Raw genomic sequence first — 25,719 nt, forward strand, 5'->3', positions numbered from 1 at the left:
TAAGGTTGCCACATTCAAAAAACTTATGCATCTATTATAATACGTCCACATTTAATTATCACTCAAATCACTTTTATTTTCCAACTCTTTCATATTAAATCAAGAATGTAGAAGCAACTATCCATCACTAAAAAATTGACAAATAGTAGAATCCGGTCATTTGAAAATTCAAAGTAAACATAAGTCCCCGTAAACGCAGAAGAAAACAAAAAAAAAAAAAATATGCAGCATACCTGACTCAACTTTCGAATAATTTTTCATAAGCGAAGTGGCAACATATTATCTGAAACCCAATTCCCCCAGCTTTAGCACACCAAATAATTAGATTTGCCTGACTTTTCTGAGCAAATTTTAAAATATTCGGGTAGTCTTAGCTCGAAAAAAATCAGAAATCATGTTACAGCGTTCGCTCGACTTTTCTTGGTCGACAATTCTTCAACTATTTCAAATTATCTCAGTCTGTCAACACCCTTGTGCAGTACCGTGCTATGTAAAACAAAAATATTCTACAGTAAAAAATCAATAGAAAAAATACGTTAGTGTACAGATACATTTATATAAAACTTTCTTATCACCGTTTTAGTATCCTGCTTATTGTTTATTTTTCTTTTTTCCTTTTTCTCATATTCTGTTGTAATACAACCATTTTATTACTATAATTTATACAAGAAAACGCAGGCCATTCGCTTAATACCAGCCATGATAAAGCAACTTAGAGAAGGAGGAGCCTGGTACCTCTCTCTACGATGAAATTTTTCACATATTCAATTGTTCATTTAATCAAAATCACACGTTAACAACGGCTACACTTTCTGAACATCACTTAATTCGTTCGTATCTGAGATTGGACTTTCTCAAATTTATTTTGTATTAATCATGAATTAATATTATAATACACACTATATTTCGAAATATTTTAATCTATTCTTTTACAATTTTTTTTTTTTCCATTCATTATGCTTTTGTCTTGCTTTTTGTTTTTTCCTTTTCAATCGACAAAACTTTAATTCAATCTCTCTCTCTCTTTCTCTCGGTCTCTCGCTCACTCTCTTTCTCTCTCACACTCTCTCTTCTGAATTTGGGGATGTGTGTATGTGTGTGATGTGTGTGGTATAAAAAAGGCAGGGATATTGCTGGCCTAGTGCAGCAGAATTCTTTATTCAAAAGTTTACTTCCGACTCTGACGACTGCCAGGCAAAGATGAGTGCTGATTGGAAGAATGGTTGGCGCTCACTTGTTGTGCTGAACGCTTGCCCGCCTGGCCACCAGAATGGGCAGTGCTATTGCCGTCGCATTGGCGCTTCCAAAACAAAAGACACACAAACAGCGACATTAGCGCGTCACCGTTCGACCTGACTTTGTTCACTTATCCCATCATTTCCTAAAACCCCTTTTCATTACCTTTATCAATGTTATCGTTATTATTCTTATTATTATTATTATCAATATTATCATTATCGTTTATTTTTATAGCCGATACGCTACCAACATTTAGCAACATACGTACATATTGTGAGTCATTATATATGTCAAATCTTTTCCGCATGTAAATCACGGAGCAAACTGTGAATTTTTTTAATTCATTAAGTCACTCAGGCAATCAAACCAAGATAGCAATTGATGATACATATATTGGTAGCATAGGCGTTTATACCAGTAACTGAATCACAGTATGTCCTACTGTTACGGGAACATGGTTCCCGCTTCCAATCACATTAAACATTTCACTTATTATTTCATTTCATTGCATATCCTGTTCGATCACTTATTGCGAGACTTAGTTTCGGTTACCTGGAAATCAACGGAGAAAAATGAAAACGAATTTTAGAATTTTGATGCCAAAAAGTAATTGTACATGGTTATTGCTAGGTAATTATATTCTTTAATACGTACAAGGTGATTAATTGTACAGTTTACATTATGAGTTTCACTACTCAATGTTTCCACCAATTAGTGTCAAACTGGAGTAATAAAATATAGCAGTGACCAAAAGATACAGATAAATATATCCGAGTAAAATTAGTTACTTGAATTTGGCATACCACAAAATTGTACAAATTCACACTGAAAGCAAAGTTACACTTACTCTCAGTCAAGTTATTGCTCTCAATTTAATAGCACTAGCAATAGTGACAGATACAATGAAAAGTGAAATTTCCAAATTCCCACAAACTTTTGGTTGCAAATTTGATCATAGAGTGAACATAGACCAATGCTTGATAGATTTATTTTAATTTCAAATTGGTATTTAGAAAACTACAACTGACAGTTTAGCAGAGAAAATATTGTATTGCTAAATAGTTTTGAAAGATTTGAATGAATAAGAATGCTACTATAATACATCTGGTAGTGATAATCATCAATTATTGTAATGAACCACCTTGTATATCGGAAAGACTTATATGAAAACATTGAAAATTTCAAAGGCCTGAACAGATTTAGCCAATGAGAAACATGCGTTTGTATAGTACACAGACCATAGACCGTTTCAAAACCAAAACCAACTCCCGTTACTAAATGGGGGTCCCAACCTTCCACAATCTAAATACAAGGGGTTTCTTTATTGGGTAAGATACTATTAACATTTCTCGACTACCCAAACCACAAGTGGGAACCATGCCACGGCATCAAATCACCATGTTATCCAATTACCTACGATCTATATTAGAAGAATATCCGAAAAGAAATTCTTTAAAGGTGTACTTTACTTGAGATGGCAGTCAAAATGACGTAACATGCATTAATTTTACTGCGGAGGTAGGAAGAATCTTTTCGATGAATATTCCGTTTGTCTTTTTTTCATTTCAAAATAGTGCTGTTAGACTAGAATTAAATTAGTTATCATCTATTTGACCACCATATTGTTATTCCAATCTCAGTTATCCCTGTAATTAGATAATAGATAACGTTTTAAAAAAATGTTAAGCAACTCACTTGGACTTGGGCTGCATTTCTCCGGCAGCTGCAGCAGCGTTACTTCGATGAAGCCGCATACTGACCCTTCGCTCTTGGCCACCAGCCCCAGCTGCTGAAAGACACCACAACTAAATAATCCTTACATCTCAGCATGCATTGTGTTGCTTAGTAAGTCGGAGTATGCAAATTCTCAGCCTTCTTTCCATTATTTCACAGGAATGTATTTTTTCTTTTGTCTTGCTTTTAATTAATCAAAAATTAAACCACACACATGAATATATTTTGATCTTGGAATTTAATGTCAGAATCGTGCGAAATTTGATGAAATATTTAAAAGTATAGTAAATGCTTCGTTTTTAATAATTTCTCTAGTGAGTTATACTGGGACAAAGATGCAAAGAACGAACGCAAATTCAAAGTCTTAACTGAGTTTACCTTAAAATAATGTACGTTGCTGATCCCTCAAGTGATTGATTACATAAATGAAAAAACTAAGAAACTCTCTGAAGAACATTTCACGCTTGGTAATTGAAATGGAAAAATCAAAAGCCTCAGTAAAAACAAGATTCGTGAGACCAATGTTAAAAATGTGTAAAATACGAAAACGTCACAAGGTGGATGATGGAATTTAGAAAGTCAAAATATTCTTGACTATTGATTGTCAAAAATTGTGAATTACAAGAATTGTGCGAATAGTTTGCCGGAAAAAAAATGTATGAGTAATTTTTTATTTCATAGCCTTGTGAATAAAGTGATGAACGAAAATTAGAACTAAATGCGAAAAATTAATAAATTGATTTCAGAATTCAGGCCTCGGAGTTTTTCCATTCAAGCCAAGTGAGAAAAATTTTGAAAATATGCTAATTAGGATCCGAAATTTGATGGTAAGAAATAAATAAAAAAACCAGTCCTTGAATGGAAAAACATTTATTTCTACTTTTGCATCATAAAAAGTAAGCAGATTACAGTGGGTGATGAAAATGGTTAAATTAAAATGTAATATCTAAGGATATACAGTAGGAACAGCAGACCTGGATAGCAGTGAGAATTTAAGGCCAAGAAACTTTTGAAAGTTTCTGAGAAAAAAAATATGCTATTTATCGACGAAACACAAAAAAGCGCTGTCCTGGCACCCAACCATGAGACAACCCAAATAACGCGTTAATTCTCATAAAAATCATTCGAGCTGAAAGAAAATATACCTTTTGTACCGTACATATCTTTGATACATGTTCCGGGCGTTAATAAAAATATTGCAAAACAAAGCTTTCAATTACACTACTCAAGCAAGTTGTGTAAATTTCTATGCTCTAAATAGCATAGTTCGAATAATTTTACTTTTTCCCACCCTTGAAAACTCCTCCTGCTATCCACAAATTTGTTTTCCTGAATAGCCTTAGCTTTTGATCATTGCAGAAATAATATATTAATCTAAGAGAAAAGAAACAACTAATTGAAGATGAGTGGTGTTATGATGTTTGAATCCAAGCATGGTCCTAGGATGACTGATTGTTGCATTCATATCTGCTCAAACTAATCTGGTACCAATCGACAGAAGAATTAACAAATGCCTTTCTATACTATAAAACAAAGAAACTAATGTGATAATTACATAAGTCAATCGATAATAATTAATAATAATTAATAGTAGTAATATTAATAAGTAATAATAACAATAATAGTAATAATAATGATAAAAATTATAATAAACTCAAAAGAGTAAAATTATTTTATAAAAATGAACACTTGTTTTGTGTTTAGCGTATATTAAAGATTTCTTATAACAGAGTTGCTGTTGATAAAAGGCAACAAGGAAAAGTTATTTTCGTCAATTAAATTCAATTAAAAATTCGTGAACTATCCTTATTTTCCACTGCCAGTGTTTAGAGATGCAAGTTATGATTACATTCAAAGTTATTATCTCCAGAGCTATTATTAGTTGTAAAACGATATCACACAAAAATGTCTCAACAATTGCACAAATGTTAAGGGATTTTACAAAAATCAGTCATGTGTATAATCATAGGGAATAATATTTCGGTTTCGTATCATCCCGTGTGTGCTAAGAGACTTTATACAATTTAGAAAAAAACGTGAGTAAAAATAACAATATTAAACTTGATGAAACTGAAGAGAGAAAAACTATTTCGATTATTATTTTGCAATAATAATTGTCAAAATGCAGCTGAGAATGAAGAGTAAGTTTCGATACTTCCCTTAATATTACATATAATTAGCTAATCAGTTACACACCTTTGTGAGTCATTCAAAAGTTTTGCTCAAATACAATAATTACATTTTTTGTTGTCAACTTGTATTCTTATTTCAGCTATCCTCTGTGCACGTCAGTCTATGTTTTCGGTCAGTCTAAAAATAATAAAAAAAAAAAAAATGCAAACGAATAATGATTGGTGTGAAAATTTTTAGTCTTTTGTTTTTAAGATTTAGTTTTAACTAATGTTGATGAATCCTACGTGTCTTGAGTCCTCATCTTTTGGAATACGTTTACCAATTTTCGACAGGATCCTGAACAGCAAAATTGTCCGATCACAGTGCAAAATGATGTTTGTCGTGCAGAGTAGCAAATTGTTATTCATATAAAATATTACATCTATACATTTCGTGTTCCATATATAGAGATAATTTCTCGTAATTGTGTACTGCATTAGTTCGATAGAAGATAAGAACACAGCAGTATAATAATCATTTTCTTAGAACTCAACGGGATGAAATGATAAAACGTCACTACAAAAACTTACAACTAAAACCTAACAGGGACATCACAAAACAGTCTTTATATAATAATATCTATTACGTGGTGTACATAAAGACAGCTGTCTAAAACTCAATAAAATAGTCACTTATATATCCTTAAACCAATTGATTGAACATAACGCAATTCTTTTATTAATTGTTAGACCCCTCTACTATTTCGAACTACATAATAATAAACAAATCTCACGTCAAAGGCAACTTTAAACAAAAATTGAATAGGAAGAATACAACCATTTCTTCATCAGTTCAAAACGCAAACAACACGATGTCTGCTACAAACAAAGAAGCTGTGATATGTAATAAAAAAATTTTTTCAAACAGCAACTTCATTAATTCAGAAAATCGCAAGAAATCTGTAAGTTCGTGTGGCCTGTGTCGCATGATATATTCAAATTCATAAATGGATTTGAAACTTCGAACATTCCTAACAATCCTAAAACAACAGGATATATACTTAATATGGTGGGAAAAACTCCAGTAAATTAAATACAAATGCAGACAAACAAATCCATGAGAATCCCTTTCAAAATGTCCATGTTACGCTGCGGTTTATTATTACCCAACGAATCACTCGAATTTGTTCCTTGGCTCAATGCATCTAAATCTTTTCGAGCAAGCCAATCCACGTAATGTTGTCTTTTTTCCGCGTCGGTGATTTCATTTAACTTCAAACCCTCGGCATTAGTATTTTGTAAATTCTGCAAGTAAAATCTGCCATGCTGGCTTATAGAATAACCAATTTCTAAGCTATCCTTGTTACCACTTGTAGTCTCATGAGTGACGATGCTTGCACCCCGATCTATGAATTGAATTTCAGAAGTGGTGTTTACCACTCCAGTTTCCTTGTTATCGGTATTAAAAACATTGCCTAAATCTTCATTATTCACGTCCTCGTGGCGAAATAAATCATTGCAAATTTGGCTTACTTGACTATTCAACACTAGTTTTTGGTTTAGCAGTTCATCAACAGAAGTTATGATACCTCGACGAGTTGATTCAACATCTTTACGAATGCTTGGAAAAAATCGATATTTTGATTCCTTTTCAGCTATTCCGAAATCATCGACATCTTTGTCACGATCGTGGAAAAAATCCGAATCGTCTTTCGCTTTTCCCTCACGTTTACCGGACAAGTCTAAAGTTCGATCAAAAAAATTCAAACCCTGTTCGTGTCTCTGTAGAAAATATTCACACTTCTCTTGCTCAGATCGCAGGAATTCGTTTTTTTTATCTTCTCTCAGAAACACATGATCTTTCTCCTTTCCTTTGGGTAAAAAATGCAAGCTTCGACCAACTCGTTGAAAAAAACCAGGACGCTTATGCATTTTGGTAAGAGAATCATTCGATTGTTTTGACTTTTGTGTGCACGAATCTAGGCTATGTTGTTTCTTATGGAAAAATGTTTTTGTCGGCATCGCTGATACGAAATCAAGACTTTTTGCATCTGCTCCAAAGTGATCTGGACTTTTTTCCAAAGACTCTAAGCTCTTACAACTTTTATCCTTAGGTGGACGAGAAAAATTACTTTCTATTCCAACACAACCACTATCTGGCACAAGCTTTGAACTTTTTTCCCTGACCACTGGTTCTTTTATAGCGAATACAACATTCCCGAGGGTATCAAGGTTCTCATCAACGTTATCTATAACATTGTGATCAAGGTTCACATATCCCAAAGTTTCCTGAGCAGAATCAGAAACTTTTGCCTGTGAAAAGATTCCCTCCATGTTCAATTCCACGTTCGTTGCAAAACACGGATTCCACACTTTGTTTCGTCTATTCTCTAAACGTTTATGCAATTGAACTTGGTCATGAAATAAACCTACTTTGCCATGCAGAATATTCTCACGCCGTATCTCTGCTACAACTTTCTCAGTTTTATGCCCATGAAAAAAATAACTCTGTTTATCTAAATGCCTAGACTTAACATTGGGGCTCCTGTCTTGGACAGAAGCTGTTGGGTGATAAAAGCCTGATGCCCCAGTCTCAACTTCAGACCTGTTACGACTCATTTCATGATGTCCGGAGCTCAAGTTCACTAGATCTAAAGACGTGACATGTAACTCGTCAATTCCTTTGCGTAAATTAGTGTCCGGAGATGACTTGAAAGTACTAAATTGATAAGAATCCTTCCTAGGATGTTTACTAGAAGCTGCATTTGATAAATCTAAGTTACTAGAACGATCCGTGTGTAAGTCTTTAGAAATTTTTCTCTCGCCACTTTGTTGATTCGCGTAGAATTGTTGGTAGAATTGTATTTTACCTTGGAGGTCGCTCTTGTCCTGATTGTCCTGATCACCGCGTGCGTCCATCGTCTCATGTTTCTGGCGACGACTAGAAGTGCCAACTGTTGGACCCGCAGGACCGAGACCCAATGCATTTGCCAGACATTGTCGTGTATAAGGCCTGGAACTTAAGAGAAGAGCAAAAATTTTTCAACAGTGTTTTAAAAATTATGATATTGGTAAGCAAACATAAGTGAATTATGCAAATAGCCAATCTACACGTCAAAGTTACGGTATTTCACAATCTCCATCACTACTAAAATCTGACAATACAGAATGGCCATTTACTGAGAATTACATTACGAAACAGATTAATCTGTGTATATACTTACAAGCTGCTGGATTACAGAAAATTGATTGAAAATCGGTTACATAAGATTTTCTATAGCAGATGTATATACAAACAGAGAAGAGAAAAACCGAGTAACTACTTCTGAACAATATTACATAAAAAAAAGAAAAAAAAAAAAAAAAAACTTCCAATTTAAGAAATGGACGACCTTCGTTGCCCCGTAAATATTTTGTAGAGCAAATTTATATACGAACCTTGAGCGATGTTCCTGATCATTGTTGGTCCCACTAGGAGGTGCCACATTAGTGGGCTGTGAGTGGCTAGGTGGCTGTTGGGCCGAGGGCTGTGCAGGTTGCCTGGCGTTACCAAACTTCAACATGTTCCAGTCAAAAACATAGTCGTAAGTAAATCCCTGACTATGAAACAATGTGCGAAATAACTGACGCAGGTATGAGTAATCCGGTCGCTCTTCAAAACGAAGTTGCCTACAGTACCTCAAATACGTTGAGAATTCGGCTGGGGATAAGTCAATCGGTATTAGTATTGATGAACAGATCTGTAAACCTAGTTTGTTATGATGTTGCTGATATAACGACATTGAGTTTGTAGCAAAATAAACAAAAGTAAATGAAATAGATTTAAGTGATAGGATTCTTTTCCTTAAACACGTACCAGGATAACCCTTGCAAAGCTCTTCTATAGGAGTAGACATTTTTTTTTCTGAGATACGTTCATATTTTTGTCGCTTCGTAGCTGCCTTAAGCCCCTGCCAAGGGAGACTTCCCCGATTAAAATACATCAGGACATAACCTAACGATTCAAGATCATCTCTCCGTGATTGTTCAATTCCCAAATGTGTATTTATACTTGCGTATCTGAAATATAAAAACACATTGTGTTGCTGTTTACAGTGAAGTTGGTAATTCAACCTGCAGTTTTAACACTGACTATATTTTTGGTAGCTACAGGTTAAGTTAACGGTGTCCAGAGTGAAAGTCGTAAATATTAAAAAATTCAAGTATCGCGTTATGATGGCTAGTAATAAAGAAATTTAGAAATACTAACCTGGCAGTTCCTGTGAGGTTTTTATTTTCTCGATAAGGTATGTGCATGTGCGTCCGACCATCTCGATACTTTTTGGCCAGACCGAAATCTATGATATATACAAGATTTCCTTTCTTTCCCAAGCCCATGAGAAAATTGTCAGGTTTGATATCCCGGTGGATGAAATTTCGACTATGAATGTAATCCGTTCTGCTTATCTATATTCAAAAAGAAAACAGTGTGGATCACTGAAAGGATACAACCATTGGATTGCGCAATTAAAATATACTATATATTGCCCTAAAAAGGTAAGAAAATCTTTGGTCTCTGCAACACATTCCGGAGATCATCAAAGGATCGAATCATCATATAAGATAAAAAGGTCAAGTGAATAATTAATTGTCTGCAAGGGATTTACAATGACAACTGAGACTCACAGTAAGAAAAGATAATTATATTTGTACATATTTATACTAACTCAAAACGCTTGTTGAGTAATAATATTAAATGTATATGCAGACATGGTCTATAACACATGCTTTTAGGGTCGCTGCCTTAGTTAATTATTTGAAGTACTGTTCGGTATCATAAAACTCAGTGAACCATGATTTCCTGCTTAGTATTCTGACCCAGCCTTAAAAATCATCTTATGTAAATCATATTGCATGCAAAATGCTTTCAATCATTTACCATTGCACTTGATCAATGAAGATATTAGATCAAACTTTATTTCTGACACAATGGACCTTTCGCAAATTTGATATTCTGAAATATTCCCCTAGGCTCATCATGGAATAAGTGAAAATGTAGTTTCAGAGTTTATGTTTAAAGTTCAACAGCCTTTGCATTAAAAAAGATATGAATGCATGATTTATAAACACAGTTAATTTCTACACATCATTTACACTTGGACTTTGAACAGTCGTTGCAAAGCCCGCTGAATTGCCGATGAAAAAGCAATGGATATCCAGAGATAGTAACATTGTACAAGCGACACAGTTGGCTGTTTGATGAAAGACTCAACGAACTCCTCAGCCAACTTAGGACTCATTGTACAACATGCTTGAAAAAGTCAAACTTTTGATACAGGATGACAAAAGCATAGAGTTTACAATTATTTGTAACATTAGCCAGTCTCACAATGACCCAGTTAGAGCGCCAGGTAAGTAGAGCGTATCACTAAGTGAAGTCTAATGTCAGTGAAAGCATGTTTCAATTCAGGTGTTCCGAGATAGCGAGTTGCATGGTAGACATGATATCGTATTAAAGGCGAACATTGAGAAAATTGGTTTAGAATAGTAACGAAAATTGCTTCTGAATTTGTTTTTGCTATTTCAACAGGACGAGGAACGTTTCTCGTTCGATAGACTAAGCTAAATTTTCAATGTCGTTAGAAAAGGATAATTATTTTTTTAGACTCACCAATTGATCAGCGAGTAGTAGAACAGTTTTTAACGAAAATTTTCGAGAGCAAAAATTGAAAAGATCTTCAAGTGATGGGCCGAGTAGTTCCATCACCATAACATTATAGTCACCTTCCGAACCGCACCATTTTATTGTGGGGATTCCAACTGAAAGTAAAAAATACTTGTACATCGCGCAGTACTGAAAAAATTTTGACAATACGAAATGACAGAAGAAACCAGTGTGGAAATAAAAATGCAACACGGTTGAAAAGTCAGATCAAGTTAAAACTCTAGTTTAATAAAACAATAACTGTAAAAATAATCAGAGTAAAAAACAATTCATAAACCTTAGGTAACCAATTTCCAGTGAAAGTTATGAGGTAATTAGGTAAGGTATTTCACATTCGAGTTTGGTGTTAGTTAAGCTAAATATAAATTCTAGAATTGTGGATGGTAATTTGTTTCATTTTTCTTCTCGCTACCCTCTTTCGTTGAAGATTGATGATGAAAGCGATACAATGACGATTTGAAATGAATTCTAAACCAAATCGAATAGAAGATACAAATAATTGTTTTGAATGAAAAATGGATTCCTTTGGTTAGATTCTATAAATAAAATGTGCATGAAAATGCAGGAAATATATTTGTGGCATTGTATCGAGGAGAAGGGGCAGCGCCTGGAGGACCAGCTGTGGTGAAGCAAACAAACAAAGCACTTTGACAGTCTAAGGATTTTTTTGCTCAAGAAAAAATGCTTGTTAACCTGTCGAAGAATGAACAATTGGGTTGATAAATCCATACTCACCACCACCTTGCATCATTTTGTAAAATTTCGACTCTATATGGAGCTGGGGATGCCTTGTTTTTATGCATTCTAGCTTTATGGCGACTTCCTCACCCGTGGAAATGTTCGTCCCTGTTAAAAGAAGGACGATTTGGTGAAAATCAAAGCGAATAAACGTATGCCACTTTGGCGAATAATTAAACTCTGTGTAAAAATGAGCGGTAAAAGATGCAAAGTTCAACTCTCAAGTTGAAGATACCCTAAGCTTAACATTGATGCCCAGTTTGGCTGGGAATGAATATATTTTGTTTGTGCATAGAATATCGGTACGACGATCCGTGGTACAATTGTGAAATTGTTTTGTTCATAGTTACCTAGATAAATATCACCGAAGGAACCGCTCCCGATTTTCCGCCCGAGCCTATACTTGTTCCCTACGCGTAGCTCCATTTTTGTTTTGACCGAGGTAACGACTACTCAAAACTCACGAAACACAACGCGGTTTAAAGGAATTTTCGTTACATTGTCGGAGCCTCCATGTTTGATATTTGTGGACGGGGCATCTTTTCGCTGTTAGCCTGCCTGGACGGGGGACTACTTCTTCGACACAAAGAGGAATTCTCGCCCCGCCTTGCGGGCATCAGTCGTCACTATTGCACATCAATTGAGCACGCAAATAAAGTATCGGGATCTCAGGAATACGATACGCGCGTCAGAAAATCGTAATTCTTGACGTGAAGCGCGGATTAAATGGATTTTTCATGGCCTGTCTCAACGCATCCGCTAACGGTGACACACGGACCTGCCACAGACACGACTCAACCGTCAACACCAAGATACGCAACAGCTACATGGATCGGGCTCTCGCTCTCTTCCACTTCCCTCGCCTAGTACGGTGAATTGCCGCATAGGTTCGCATCTAGTATGCGTGATGCGGTGCAGCTGCATATGCCGCAAAATGCAAATCAAAATATGCGCACTTCGTTACATTAATTTCCCCATACATTTTCACTATCTTACTTTCTTTTTTTGTTAACTTTACCAGAACGCTGACAAAATTTCCACTCACCCTAACACATAGTTGTCGTACAACATTAATGTAAATTAGCGAGCAAAACATAACCATCCAATGCGATTCAATTTTGCATCACCACAATTACTTCGATTGAAATCCTTAAATTCGCTACTCATAAAGGTTTTTTTTTTAAATTCGCCCCAACTCTCTCTTTTAGGATCCATGAAGATGTATATTAAATTGATATACACTGGAATTTTTTTGAAAAGGCATTTATTGTTATAGAAATATAAGTGATGTTGTAGACAGTAAGAGATACCTAAGCTGTAGAAAAATTCAATGAAAAATTTGTTAATTTTCACTGCAGTGAACTAATTTGGGAGTAGTTATAATGGAAAATTGTACAGTTATTGTTTTTTGATCCTCATACTGAAACGTGAATGAGAACTTAGCCTTTAGGCAGTGTCATGTTAATTTCTTTGCTCACGCAAGCTTTGAATCAGCCTGAGTAGAACTGACTGAATTTTGTGACATCGAATGATGAATTGTAGTCAAAAATGCGATTTGAAAGTTAATTTCCGAAACTCGGGTTTAGTTAGAAAATTTAAATGTATATTCCTAACTACGATTAACAATCACTGGCTTACATAATTAAGCGAAACTGCTATATGCTATATATTTTAAATTGCGAATAAACTGTCAAGTAACACTTTTTGAATAGTTATGAAATTCCTATTAAAATTAGTAATACAGAATTATTCCTTCTCTTTTACCACTAATTGCAGTATGTACGATAACAGTAATTATGAATCAGTTGCTTAATTATTAAGTATACAGTTAAAGATAATTAGATACATAATTAAAATCTATCTACAAAGGCCCCACGTAAATTCTTCGTATTATCAAAAAATGGTACTTATAAACAGAATTACTTTCCATCAAACTTAAAAACAGAGGGGTAGAAAGTTTGTCAATCAGACGCACAAATAATTGGCAACATACTTATCTGTATTCTTATAAAGCAGGGGGGATATTCATTTTTTTTTTTATATAAATAATTACTTTTAATTTTGCCTCTTGTAGAATGAGCGCTATACTTTTATCTCAAATGTACGATCTTGGTCTACTAGAGAATTATGTTATTCAAAGTATAAGCGATACCGGACACGGCCTATTGAAATCGATAATTGATGAAATTTCATTTGCCCAGAATATCTTGTGTGCCGTAAAAATTGAGAATAACAGTTGAATGAATAAAAAACGGAGAATTAGTTTTAGGTATGATTCAGTGAGCATCCATTAGATATAACATTCGAAATAAAAAGTTAAAAGTTAATATGCTGTGTCCTCCACCAAATATAGAATATAATTATACCAAAACATTAGTATAACGATAAATTGGATTCTTATTAAAAATTATAATAACAACAATTTCTTGCTCACTTAACTGGATAACAATAAAGTCAAAACTCTAGTTTTCTACATAGTATGAACACAAATTCAGAAGATGGTTAATTTCAACATTGACAAACTGAAAGTAGTATTGGCATGTAAACATATAATCTTTACTATATATAATGTGTCTATATACCTAGGGCTACAAAAAAAAGAAAAAGTATTCATATGCCAATCAAAAAAATTTACTTTCATGAACTAGGGTGAAAACTTAAAGATTAAACAACATCGATAAAAAATATATTTTTAATGTGTATGTTGCTGCTCGTTTTAAAAGTCAATATCCCTCATGTTCATATTGGAAAAAAAAAATATATTTATGTATGTATGTGAATGTGTTTGTATATATATATATATGCACATATGTATATATATGTATATATATACACACATATATATGCACCTATATTTTACTATTAAGTCGCTACCTTTTATTTATATTATCAATTCCACAAGTAATTTTTTTACTTTAAAACATCAAAGCTTAAAATATAATTGAAACATTTAGAATACTGCAGACGGTTTAAGTCGCATTGTCACTCCAGAAAAAATGTAATCATTCTTATTAAAATTACTATTATCATTAATCTTATTAATTCTACGATATGGCTGCCATTCTCACAATCTGTGATGTATATTCATTCGATGGTTCAGTGTTTTGAAAATTCAAATACAATTAAAACACTGTGTTTTTACATTTTTGCGTTCTATTATTCAGTTCATTTCGCACTATATTTATTATTCAATTATGAAGAAACACAAAGTTATTAAATTCTCATAAGAAAATTTTGCTTTGCTTCTAGTCACTAATCACTGCGACTTGAAATGATCACGTTATTAAATCTATTTTATTACTAGGTGTTGTGATAATTGAATAAATCAAATGGAGGTGATGAATTACTAAGATTTTCGATAGTTCAATTCTTGCTTAGGCCAACCGGTGCGATAAGTTTATTTTGTGCCGAACCCAATGCACAATCAAAATTCTTGGACACTGAATTGTGAATTATAAAATGCCTGTACCACAACGCTTCATTTTAGATTTAAAAAAAAAAAAATAATACAATCCGCCATGTTTTTGTTTGATCGTGATTGTTGAGATAACGTTTGAAATAGACCGACTGATTGCAATAAATTTCTTTTCCCAGTTAACCAATCATACGTTACAAATCAGTTGAAATAACGGGATAGCAGTTGTATTCTAGTATTAAGTACAACAACAGCATAATAGAGAGAAGACAACTGGTGAAAAATGTCTAGGTTTGTATCTTTCTTATATTTTCAAATAGGCAAATTTCAAAAAAGTATATATGCCCAATGAACATAAGATTAGAATTACGTTTTATACAAACTCAAATTAAGAAGTACTATCCGTTGTTGCACATTTTGGGAATATTATTGTAACGAAAGTGAAAATGATAATGGTAGGATAATGTATACCTACTAACATATCTGTAGACCTCAGCCCCCAAAGCTGTACAGTACTGTTGTACAGAGAACTCTTTCGAAACATACTTTACCTTATAAAAAAAAATTTTTTAAAATAACGTCAATGTTGAATATAGCCTAGATTTTTAGCCTTTAGAGGGCCAACATTTTTCCCTTCACTTCAGATGTTTTTTTGAGGTAAGCTTTATATGCATAAATAGTCAACACGTTCGGTAGTTTCCGAGGTACCTGCTGGCTCCGAAAGGAGCCAGGCCGACTCTCTAAAGGTTAAAAAATCTCCGATAATTGTATAATATGTATATGTATGAATTTAAGCTAGCTGCTGTGTACAAGATTATGATTCATCGATTAGCATATCAAACTATTAATCGCTTGTCTGTATGTTCCAATCTTTCATCAACTATAGGACAACAGTCATGAGCTCTAAGATCCTACTTCTTCGGGTCTTGCGAGTGGTGCCTTGGAATTTTCAGTTGTTACTGTTGTCGTGGTTACTTCAAGATTAGCCAAGTCTGCTGCGCTAATCTGTAAGGGAAAACAACGTACTCTGTAAAAAGTGGTATTTGAGATATATAAATAAAATTTTTCCAAAATCAGCTACGATAATTAGTAATTTGCCTTCAGTTATACACCGACACCAATTAGATGTTTTTCAAAATGTAGTAACAATAATTTTTAAAGATCTTGGGAGTCGGTCAAGTAATTGGGTAATATCTGATGAGTGTTGACAGTTATTAGCCAACTAAAGAATTTGTCGTCCATAATATGAATTCTCTCTATTATTCAGCATTTTGGGTGTTAGTATTGTTAAAAGAAGAATAAAAGGATAAAGCAGAAAAACATAACGTAACATGTTAAAACAAACGTATTAGAATAGAGAACATTTCATTCAATGATTCCTTTCTTTTTTTCCAAACTTTGTTGTATTGCTGACCTCGACATTTGGGGGAAGTGTAATCGTTGCATGTGTTGTAGTAGTCTCAGTCCCGCTTGCAATTTCTCTCTCTACGGTGGTGCCTAGGCAACATTAGGACGAAAACAATAACCAATACGGCACATAAAAAAACAGTAAAAGCGTTCAAAATCAATCAACGTTAAAAAAATGATATAAATTATATTCCAAAATTTTTATCACCTGAAAAACAATTACCAATAGACAAAAAGAAAAAAATTAAATCAATGGTATCCAAATAAAACTGTAGATGGAAAGATCCATAAAATGATTATTAACGACCAATAAAATGACAAAAAAAAATGTAACTATGTAAATAGGTGAATAAATCAGCAATTCTTCACAACTCACTGTTAAGCTGTTGCAAATCATTTGTTGGACTTGCTTCGATATCGCCATTACTAGTTCCATTGCTAGGAGCTTGAGTAATGACTGTAGTAGTTTTAACCACTAACGACTGATTCTGAGTCGATATTTCCGAAGTGCGAGAAGTAACTTCCATTTTTAAGCCAGCTAATCTGCTATGCAGCTCTTCTGAAGATGTTGCATTTCTGAAAAGGGAACTGTTACTGCCAGGAGATGGCAAGCAAACAAAAATATAACGATTAGCTTTGCAACCAAAGAGAATTCACGGTAATAACGGAATAATAATAATACATAAACTTAACTGTACTTCAGGTATGAAAATCACCAAATTACCAACTGTCGTTTAAATATTTTTTTCATTAATATCGGAACTATGATATTTTTTAAACATCAAACAATACTGTACAGGTAATTGAAGCAGACATATTTAAGAGTATGAAACGTGAAGAAAAAGAAACTGAGAAGAATAAGCAACTGGAATTTATTTTTCCTATGTAAAAAGCGCATTAGTCTAGTCCAACGCTAGAACGTTGGAAGTATATAAGATTGTACATTCAATCTGTAATGCAGCATCTGAATCATCTACACAAAAGGTGTATATTACTCACAAGAAAAGACTTACAGCAAATGGTCCTTGACACTGTCAATTGTTATGTCTCCAATTGAACTTAAATCGTTGCGATCGTCATCTCCATTGACCTCAGTAGTGCTGGCAGCTGGTCGAAGAGATGGTTCTTTTGGAGACTCTGTTCCAGCTAAAATATATGCGTAACAATTCGGAACAGGGGCACAAATTGGGAGCAGACGTAGATATGTAATGGGTGTAAAAAACGCAGATCAATGACAAGATGTTGTGTTAATCGGATCAATCGTTATGAAGAATTAATGAGTATTGTTATGTAACAATTTCAGAACTGATCCACAGAATTAGTTGAAACATGATGACACACACGAAAGCACAAATATACACAAGTATGCAGTTTCAGACTGGCCAAGTATTACGTTATTTATACCAAACCTATCACAATAAGTTTATATTATGTTTATATAAATTATTCATGTCGCGTCTTGAGTAGTAGAGACAACACTTCTTCAGGGCAATATTTTGAGCCTCTGTAATATAATCACGTTAAAACTTCGTACTTACTGGATACCAAAGTACCATTTTCTGACATGGTTCGAGGTGCTGGCACAGGTTGACTACCTTGCAATTCTCCTTCGTTCTCCGCAGTTCCCTCTATCCTTCCTTCTTCCCGAACTTCGCCTGTCGGTTCATCAGTAGCTCTGGCATTTGGGGGTAGATTCAAAACGCACTGAGCTTTTGTGACTCGAGTTGCAGACAGCGAAATTCGCTGCAGTTCCGAGCTGGAGTGAAGATACAGTGCCTGTCCAGCCTTCGTAAATGTCAGTGAAGAAATACCACTAAAACAAATAATTCATTTCCACTCAAAAACGTAGATGCACTTCAAGAAGAATGAAAAACAAAAACATTATTCCCATCAAATTTTTTAGTCGATAATACGACGTACTTGATGTCTTCTCTCTTGATCGCGGCTGCATTCAACTGTCTTCGGAGTTCTGGGATACTTAGTAAAAGGCAGTCTCCTAGATTTGTGAGACAAAGCAAACAAGTTTCCTCATGAACGCCTGCAGGTTCTAACGAGCACGTAAACTTGGCGAATCCCGTTTTCCGAACCCGAGATCCTTCATGTGCAGTTAATTTGTACTTGCAGAACGGTTTCAGGGACGGTAAATTGAAGATTTTGAATTGTTCTTCGCTTGCAATCACTACTCTGTGTGGGGACGACATATCAGGACCAGGAGCCACTCCTTTTTCTGCTTCCAAAGGTTCGGGTAATGGTACGCTAGAGCCATCAAGAATAGTTATTGCAATGACAGGTGCTCGATGTTTCAGCTGTATTTCTTTGCCAAGTGTACAATTGATATCCTCTTCGGTTCGCCTTGCGCCCGCAGGAATGGCTAGTGTAAAAACGTACACTGTTCCATTATTTGTACCGGCCCAAAGAGTCGGAGTCGTATTTTGCACTGAAAAATTATCAAGAAAATTTTACCCCGAACCATCAATGAAAAACAATAAAATCGACATCTTATAAAATTACAAAATACTTACTACTGATTATGTAGCTGCGTGCAAAATACAAGCACCGCACCATCGAGCCTAGGGAGTCGTCTGTAGGCCTTGCTTCCACTTGTCTTTCAACGGGTTTAGCTTCGATGGGAGAAAGGTCTCCAGCTGGAGTGGATGCCTGACTTGGCCTGGATGAACAAAGAATGAATAACCATGTCTTTCCACGTTTTAACCATTATTCCACGTTTAGAAGCAACTTCAATTACCGCAAAACTTACGGGTCTTTTTTTTTCTCCGGCACAGTGTTTCTCGTTGGGCTACTGGCATTAGTGCGCCGTTGTGATCTTCCTTTCCTCAGTCTTCTAAATGACTCTCTGAGTGATTTTTTGAACGATTTCCGCCGTGAAATTGGTGTATCTCCAGCTCCAGACAAATCTGTATTCAAAATTCGGAATTGTACAACAGATTTCTACCTCTGCAATCTTTCAATTCCTAAAATATTGTAGAATGTATAGCTCGAAACTACCGACATACCATTTGGGTTCAAGGTGCACTTGACGCTGACCGTTTTCGCTCTTGTATAATCAAACACAGCTAAGCCATGCGCAGTTCCAGCAGCCAGGAGTCCCCATTCACTGTGTAAAGCTAATGCAGTAATGGCTGCGGGTGGATGAAGCTGTAGTAAACTTTGCGGTTGAAAGCCAACGCCAAATGATATGCTGGTCGATCTGGCAGGAAGCTGATCGTGTCCCTTCCAAACAAAGCCGTCTCTATCATTGACTATATTCATTGTGACGGCTTTAATTTCCTTGTTGATAGGTTCTGACGATATGACGGCAGTAATAACGTGCCCCGCAGTACCAGCAACGACTAGCGTTGAAGAGAGTGGACAGAGCAATACTTTTTTCACTGCTAAACGAGGATCATCCGAGTATGGATCGAATGTTCCAACTTTTCTAAATGGCGGCCATTCATCTTCCTCATCCTCTGGTGGCTGTTCCAGCACATCAAGATGCTCTCCAGTGAATAAAACGGACGAATTATATTTGTATAGCGGGGTAAGAGCGACGTCTGATGCATTCCAAAATCTTACTGTCCCATCTTCATGTCCAGTCAACAGAAGCTCATTGTTAACTGGTGTGTTTTTATTCGCTGGGTTTGCAGTCAATATAAGACCACCGTCGATGGGCCATGATTTATCAGAATATAAATGCTCAGTTTGCGCTTTACCAGCTGCAGTGATTGACTCCCACAAATTTTGGGGGACGTTTGGAATATGTTGAGAACATGTCACCTGGATAGTACAGAAATGTTGTTGAATTTAAAGCTGATAATTATTGTTTATTAATACAGAATACTTCAATAACGAGAGAATATTTTTATACCGCGCTCGCATGTAAAGATACCAAATATGGTAATGCCATCATTTTCCAGTCCGGATTTGTCAGATCTATAGCAACAAGTTCTTCTTCGGCTAAAACAATCAAAGCCTCCGGTGTTTGAAGAGCACTTTTACCATCTTCTTCCTCCTTCGGCATGACAGTGAAAAAGTCGATAACTTTTGATGTGAAATCAAAAACGACGTGTTTTTCTTTGGTCATAGCCGTGATAGTGTGCCGATCCCCGTAGCTTGCTCTTGGCATTCCGCCAGAGAATAAAATAATTTCTTCGTCGCTGAAAACACAATTTTTTTTTTTGTCTCTTAAAACAAAATTAACTATTTGCACCCGAACTTTGAGAAAAAAAATTTACATCTAGTTACATTTTGGATTATTCTTTACTTGTTGCTACACTTACTCGCTTATCGGATGAGCCAGAATTTTGGAGACAGCCTTACACGGAAATGGTCCATAGAGGGTTGTGGATTCTGGCACAGTGTCGTTCCCAGCTCCCCAAAATGCGTACGAACCATCATTGTGTGAAGATACAAAACGAGTCTCGGAAACCCAGTAGATAGATTCCAGCTGTTGGGTGGAGACGAATGTCTGCGCACGCGAAAATAAACCCATCAGCTGCACACGTTCACCGAAACCACGAAAGACACAAACAACAGTCAGAAAATGCGTCGCCAGCACTAAACGAAAACTAACTTTGCACAATCGATTTACGTAGCTAATCTTCAGCCATCTACTCGATGCATACACTGTATAATATCCAACTCTGAACGGTCATTACAGTTCTATATTTTAGCTCCAAAGTCTCAATGTAGTGACAATTGTGAAAATTAAATTTAAGAGTATGCTGGTACAACATATAAAATTTTTTTATCACTTGAGTATACTTCATGGTTTAAAGTTAAACGCGAGTTTTCGCACCAAGATATTCAATTATATTTACGAAACTACAGAATACACGCAGCAAATGAAATTGAAAATAAAAAATAGAAAGCTACTGGTATTTGATAATATAAGAATTCTGATTGTGGCGGACAATTATTATTCAATTGAAATAAGAAAGCTTGACGCAACAAATAGTTAATAGATTAACAATAGGGTGTATTACTTAATTTTGATCATACTCTCAACTCACCTGTTGGGCTCCGGGTGTAGCTTTGTTCCACAAAACCATGAGCCCACGATTGTATCCAATTAAAATATTATCTGGATGTCCAGGTTGCTCGGCTATGGCCTCCACTGCTCCAGGATTTATTTTGTAATCCTCCGGGACACTGCGTGAATTTTATGCAATTTTTATTCCAGTATTCATGTAATTAAAACGGAAATATTCGGGATCATGATCATAATCTATTTTGCAAATACGAGTCATTTGTTCAACTCTTCAAGATTTAGTAACTCCTTATAACTTCCAGTAATTAGTACTAGATACACTACTCACTTTTGCATCACAACATCCTGATAAATGATATTATCAGAAACTGTAAATGACTTTAGATTCAATAGATAAATATTTCCTCCTTCTGTCCCTAGTAATAGATGATCCCCGTTGGATTCCAAACACATTGCAGAGATTTTTTTCAACTTTCCTTCAAGGGAAAGTGATTTTGTTTCAACCAAAGAACTCTCATTGATCTCCCACAGGTGTAGAGAGTTGTCGTCGCAAAGCGATACAACACGTCCCTAAAAAATAATTTCAAAAATTTTTCCATTTCTGCAATAGCAACCAATTAACAAAGTTGAAGGTGGTAACATTATTATAACAAAACGTTGGATAGAAATTCACTGTTTTCCAGTTTTCAATCCCTTCAAAGAAACTTAAATTTGAAAATATGAGTGTGATTTGTTTTATTACGATTTGCTGTATTTCAAACAATTCGAAAGTCGCAAAAAAAATAGTTCTACAAAATGAATCGTTTGAATAACGTTAGTAACTTCAGCATGTTGCCATTCATCAATTGTTCAAACACATAGCTCGCTAACAATTAATTATTACAAGTAAAGTTACAAGTAATAAGAAAGATTTGTCTAGATGGTACGGTACAGGAATAGCATATATGTAAACCACCCCTACACATTAACGGCTTATGTAACATTTTGTGGTGATCGTGAGTGCAAGAAGGTGTCAGATTACCTCGGTGCACGTGTATGACTTTTATAATAACACTTCACAGCTTTATGCTTTTACTTCTCTGTATAGTCGTCAACAGAAATTAAAGTTTATTTTCATTCCCTTGGGTTACTTAATTTATAGCAGTGTCATGCAGGCAGTTTTTTGTTTTTTCCATTTTTGATGGATGCGTTTACCAAAGCGTGAAAAAAAAAAAATTTAATCACAAAACTATAAAAGAGGACCATTGTGCTCACCTCGTTTGGTATAGCAATGATTTTGGTGACTGCATTTTCACCGCTTTCCGTTGTGTGTTGTCCGTAAAATTCCACACCAGGCCTTCCAAAACTGTGATTTTATATCACAGGTATCGGTTAAGGAAAATACATACTCCTACCTAATAGAGATTGTATCCACGTTAAATGCTACCAACGGATTTTTCACCACAGCTGATAAAATATTTCCCAGAAAAGTGAACACATTAGAGTGTTGGTTTTATAATACCTGATCGCAATGCTGGCACAGGTACCTAAAGCTATGCGAGGGCGTCCGGTATCTTGGAATGGTAACATATTCACCGCTGATTCATCACATGATGTTTTTTCTATTTAAACTTTTTTGTAACACACTATCAGAACAAACAGTGATGGGGTTTGCGAGTAATTGAATTTCTCTCATCCATCAATAGAAAAGGATACACTTTGATGGCTCCAGAAGCTGTGCCGATGATCATTAGTCGTAAACTGTAATCCCATGCGAATGCAGTGGGCTTATTAGGAAATCCATGCTGTATTGTCTGCAAAAATAATGAATATTATGACAACAAAAATCAGCATCCGGTTTTACCTGTTGGGCTGAAAAGTCTGATCAATATAGGGTAACAAGATTAATTGACTGAAAAAAAAAACATATTTTGATTAACATGTGCTTCCTATGAGTAATCTGAGAAGAGGATGACTCATATTTTGACAACTTAAATACGCTAGACCTGTTTATATATCTCATCTTACTTTTTCACTCTTTCTCGCTATCTCTGTTTTTCACATGCTGTTTGTCAATATGACAAGAAAAAAAATACACACACATTTCTTCTCAACTCATTTGCTATGCAGAATAGTTAATCAAGTTGGCTTGAACAGATCAGAGTAATAGTATGAACAGACTTATCGCACACAATTTGAAAAACGACCCGATCTAACGAGCTTAATTACTTTTAAGTGGCTCTGATTAAATATTGGAGACAAATGGAATAATAAATGATTCTATTTTTACAAGTGACATTCCACAATATAAAACTGCTTCTTACATCACTCCAATCAGTCTCAAATTGCACAGAATGTTACAAATTGCGCTGCAAATTCATACAGATGAAATTCTTTCCTGGACTCGTTTTCATTGGCAATAAATAAATACAATATTTAACATGCTCCATGCCGGATTATTAATTGTTATATCAGTGTGTGTATACCAAAATGCATCGTACGTACAATATCAGCACTTTTCTGTTACCCAAGAAAATACGAGTGATCAATTTATATATTATAGATAATAGATTTTGTGAGTCATGTATCGAAGTGTATACAAGAGATAAGAAATCGGAGCACGAATTAATATATCAGTTCAGCAATATCTCGTGTATCACATGTATCAATGTCAAAATGTATTTCGAAAAATCTTTCCCCTTCATCAATTCTTACATCAAAAATTATAAGAAAAATTGAAAACTGTTGATCATTGTTCTTTCAGAATCACATGAATGCATTATCAACAGAAGCATAACTAAATGAAACTAGCTATAGGCAATGGTTTGAAAAAAACAAAAAAAGGGAGTTATTTCTTTATGTATGGCAACGCTCTATACATAGACACTAGATACAAATACATATGTATGCGAGTAAATATTAGTTTTAAGGGCAGGGCATCTCTTATCACTGTTTTTAAACAGAGTTTTACGATAAGATAGATATCCACCAACTGCCGATAGGTATAAATGAACCATCGTTTATTGCATTAAATCTTGCTAGTTACGATTATAACAAATCAATTGCATCAACTTAGAATATTGCAGAAGAAAAGCCGATACGGTATTAAAAACCAGCGTTTGTTATCTCTAGGCCACATCATGGTTCACGCACACCTACCGACTTATCTTTTAATCAAAACTGTAACTAATTGCAAACTACAAATAACCGCATTAGGCATGGATAAAAGTAAAAAATAAAATTAACATATCAAGTTAATTTCATTATTTTTTCATTACCGTAGTATATTTGAATATGAACATTTGGTGATATAAGGGTTTAAGAACAAATAATAAAGGCTATAGCCAATTATCGCCAGACGGTATTTAAATTACAAATGAAGTTCCATTATTTGATAAATAAACTCCCAACGAAGTTTAAAACACGTGTGAATTTGGTACGGGGTTGATTAGTTCGCGATAGAAATTGATGATGAAACGAGTGCTTCCGATATTGTTGATCGGATGAATAGTTGTTAATTAATGTTTATGTTCTGCTTACCTTCCGGAAAGCGAAAAGGTCCTTTTGCAACTTCTGACGCTCAGCTGTGGGTTGCTGACCCTTCCCTCTGATAAACTTCAACATATTTCTGCGAGATGGTAATGAAAAAAAGAAAAAGAATACGTACACAACAATTCACATTTACGCTATAACGATCGCAATGTTACGATATCTCACTATTAGCTCAATTAAAACATTCTTGAATGAACGCCGAACGAGGCTAGTGCAACTCCTGAACGCCTGTTTATTGTCAGTGTGTTCGGCTCCCACGTCCTACACACGCCTATATCGCCGTGTGTCACTCGCCTGCACCGTATATACCGAAAAATATCGTACAATGGGTGAAAAAATTGAGCGAAAACACTCGCGGGCACCTCTTACCTTTTTCTATCAGAGATTTTCGCTAATTTCACGAGAGAAATTCACGTAAAAGCACGTAAAATCTCGACGAAGCGGGGCGGTAAGTCATTCCACGACTCTTGATCGCGTCGTTCGTGTTCGTCACTTCGTGTGTCGGGTCGTCCAATCGCCAAACGGTCGGCTCTTCTCGGCTCGGTCGGCGTGACGTCACGGGACCGCAACGTTATGCTCAACGCCCAACATCGGCAGGGTTCGGAGCTGTGGCCGAATTCACTCGAACAATGACCTCGAACATTTGAAACCTGTAGCGTGTGTACTCAGCGTGTGCTCGGCTCGTTTTGTGCGCATTGTATGTACAATACGTACAATGTATTTCTCTCTGCAATGTGTTGTACTTACATACATGCATACATATTCCACGAACGCTACAAACTGTTGGTGTTACGCGTATTGTATGTATGCAGTCAGTATAGGTACAAACATATACCTATAAACCAATGGCATT

The 25,719-nt window shown here is 35.3% G+C and overlaps 2 protein-coding genes across 8 annotated transcripts; both read right to left on the reverse strand.

Annotated features, from left to right (window-relative positions):
• Nucleotides 1-974: 974 nt before the first annotated feature.
• On the reverse strand, nt 975-12,348 carry LOC107216498 (casein kinase I). The gene is made up of 9 exons (XM_015653696.2): nt 11,877-12,348; nt 11,524-11,634; nt 10,735-10,883; nt 9,334-9,530; nt 8,941-9,143; nt 8,523-8,784; nt 7,955-8,103; nt 2,935-3,028; nt 975-1,304 (listed from the first exon to the last, which is right to left on the reverse strand). Exons 1-9 carry the CDS (start codon nt 11,950-11,952, stop codon nt 1,169-1,171), a joined length of 1,377 nt encoding a protein of 458 aa, XP_015509182.2. The 5' UTR covers nt 11,953-12,348; the 3' UTR covers nt 975-1,168.
• Nucleotides 12,349-12,765: 417 nt separating this feature from the next.
• On the reverse strand, nt 12,766-25,365 carry LOC107216499 (lethal(2) giant larvae protein homolog 1). 7 transcript variants are annotated; one of them, XM_046731700.1, is made up of 17 exons: nt 25,236-25,365; nt 24,855-24,942; nt 23,031-23,128; nt 22,590-22,680; nt 21,664-21,905; nt 21,358-21,496; nt 20,626-20,813; nt 20,214-20,502; nt 19,363-20,122; nt 19,107-19,263; nt 18,871-19,016; nt 18,269-18,785; nt 17,887-18,161; nt 17,362-17,494; nt 16,725-16,924; nt 16,356-16,438; nt 12,766-15,946 (listed from the first exon to the last, which is right to left on the reverse strand). In XM_046731700.1, exons 2-17 carry the CDS (start codon nt 24,936-24,938, stop codon nt 15,845-15,847), a joined length of 3,504 nt encoding a protein of 1,167 aa, XP_046587656.1. In that variant the 5' UTR covers nt 24,939-24,942; nt 25,236-25,365; the 3' UTR covers nt 12,766-15,844. The 7 variants fall into 7 exon arrangements, with proteins under 7 accessions (XP_046587656.1, XP_046587652.1, XP_046587651.1 ...); XM_046731696.1 differs by having other exon boundaries at nt 16,725-16,942; nt 25,032-25,346; XM_046731695.1 differs by having other exon boundaries at nt 20,626-20,840; nt 25,032-25,346.
• Between the last annotated feature and the right edge of the window lie 354 nt (nt 25,366-25,719).

This window comes from Neodiprion lecontei, chromosome 2, assembly GCF_021901455.1.
Source record: "Neodiprion lecontei isolate iyNeoLeco1 chromosome 2, iyNeoLeco1.1, whole genome shotgun sequence".
Lineage (NCBI taxonomy): Eukaryota > Metazoa > Arthropoda > Insecta > Hymenoptera > Diprionidae > Neodiprion > Neodiprion lecontei.

Bases quoted from the DNA above. Each gene is read 5' to 3' on its own strand.
- LOC107216498 (XM_015653696.2), bottom strand. From the start codon at position 11,952: ATGGAGCTACGCGTAGGGAACAAGTATAGGCTCGGGCGGAAAATCGGG. The intron at 9,144-9,333 runs GTTAGTATTTCT...TTTATATTTCAG, and splicing joins AACCTCACAGGAACTGCCAG to ATACGCAAGTATAAATACAC. The intron at 3,029-7,954 runs GTAAAATACAAT...GGTGTCTTTCAG, and splicing joins GGACAAGAGCGACCTCCAAG to CAGCTGGGGCTGGTGGCCAA.
- LOC107216499 (XM_046731694.1), bottom strand. From the start codon at position 24,938: ATGTTGAAGTTTATCAGAGGGAAGGGTCAGCAACCCACAGCTGAGCGT. The intron at 18,162-18,268 runs GTACGTCGTATT...TATTTGTTTTAG, and splicing joins ATCAAGAGAGAAGACATCAA to TGGTATTTCTTCACTGACAT. The intron at 16,439-16,724 runs GTGAGTTGTGAA...AATGTTGCCTAG, and splicing joins TGATTTGCAACAGCTTAACA to GCACCACCGTAGAGAGAGAA.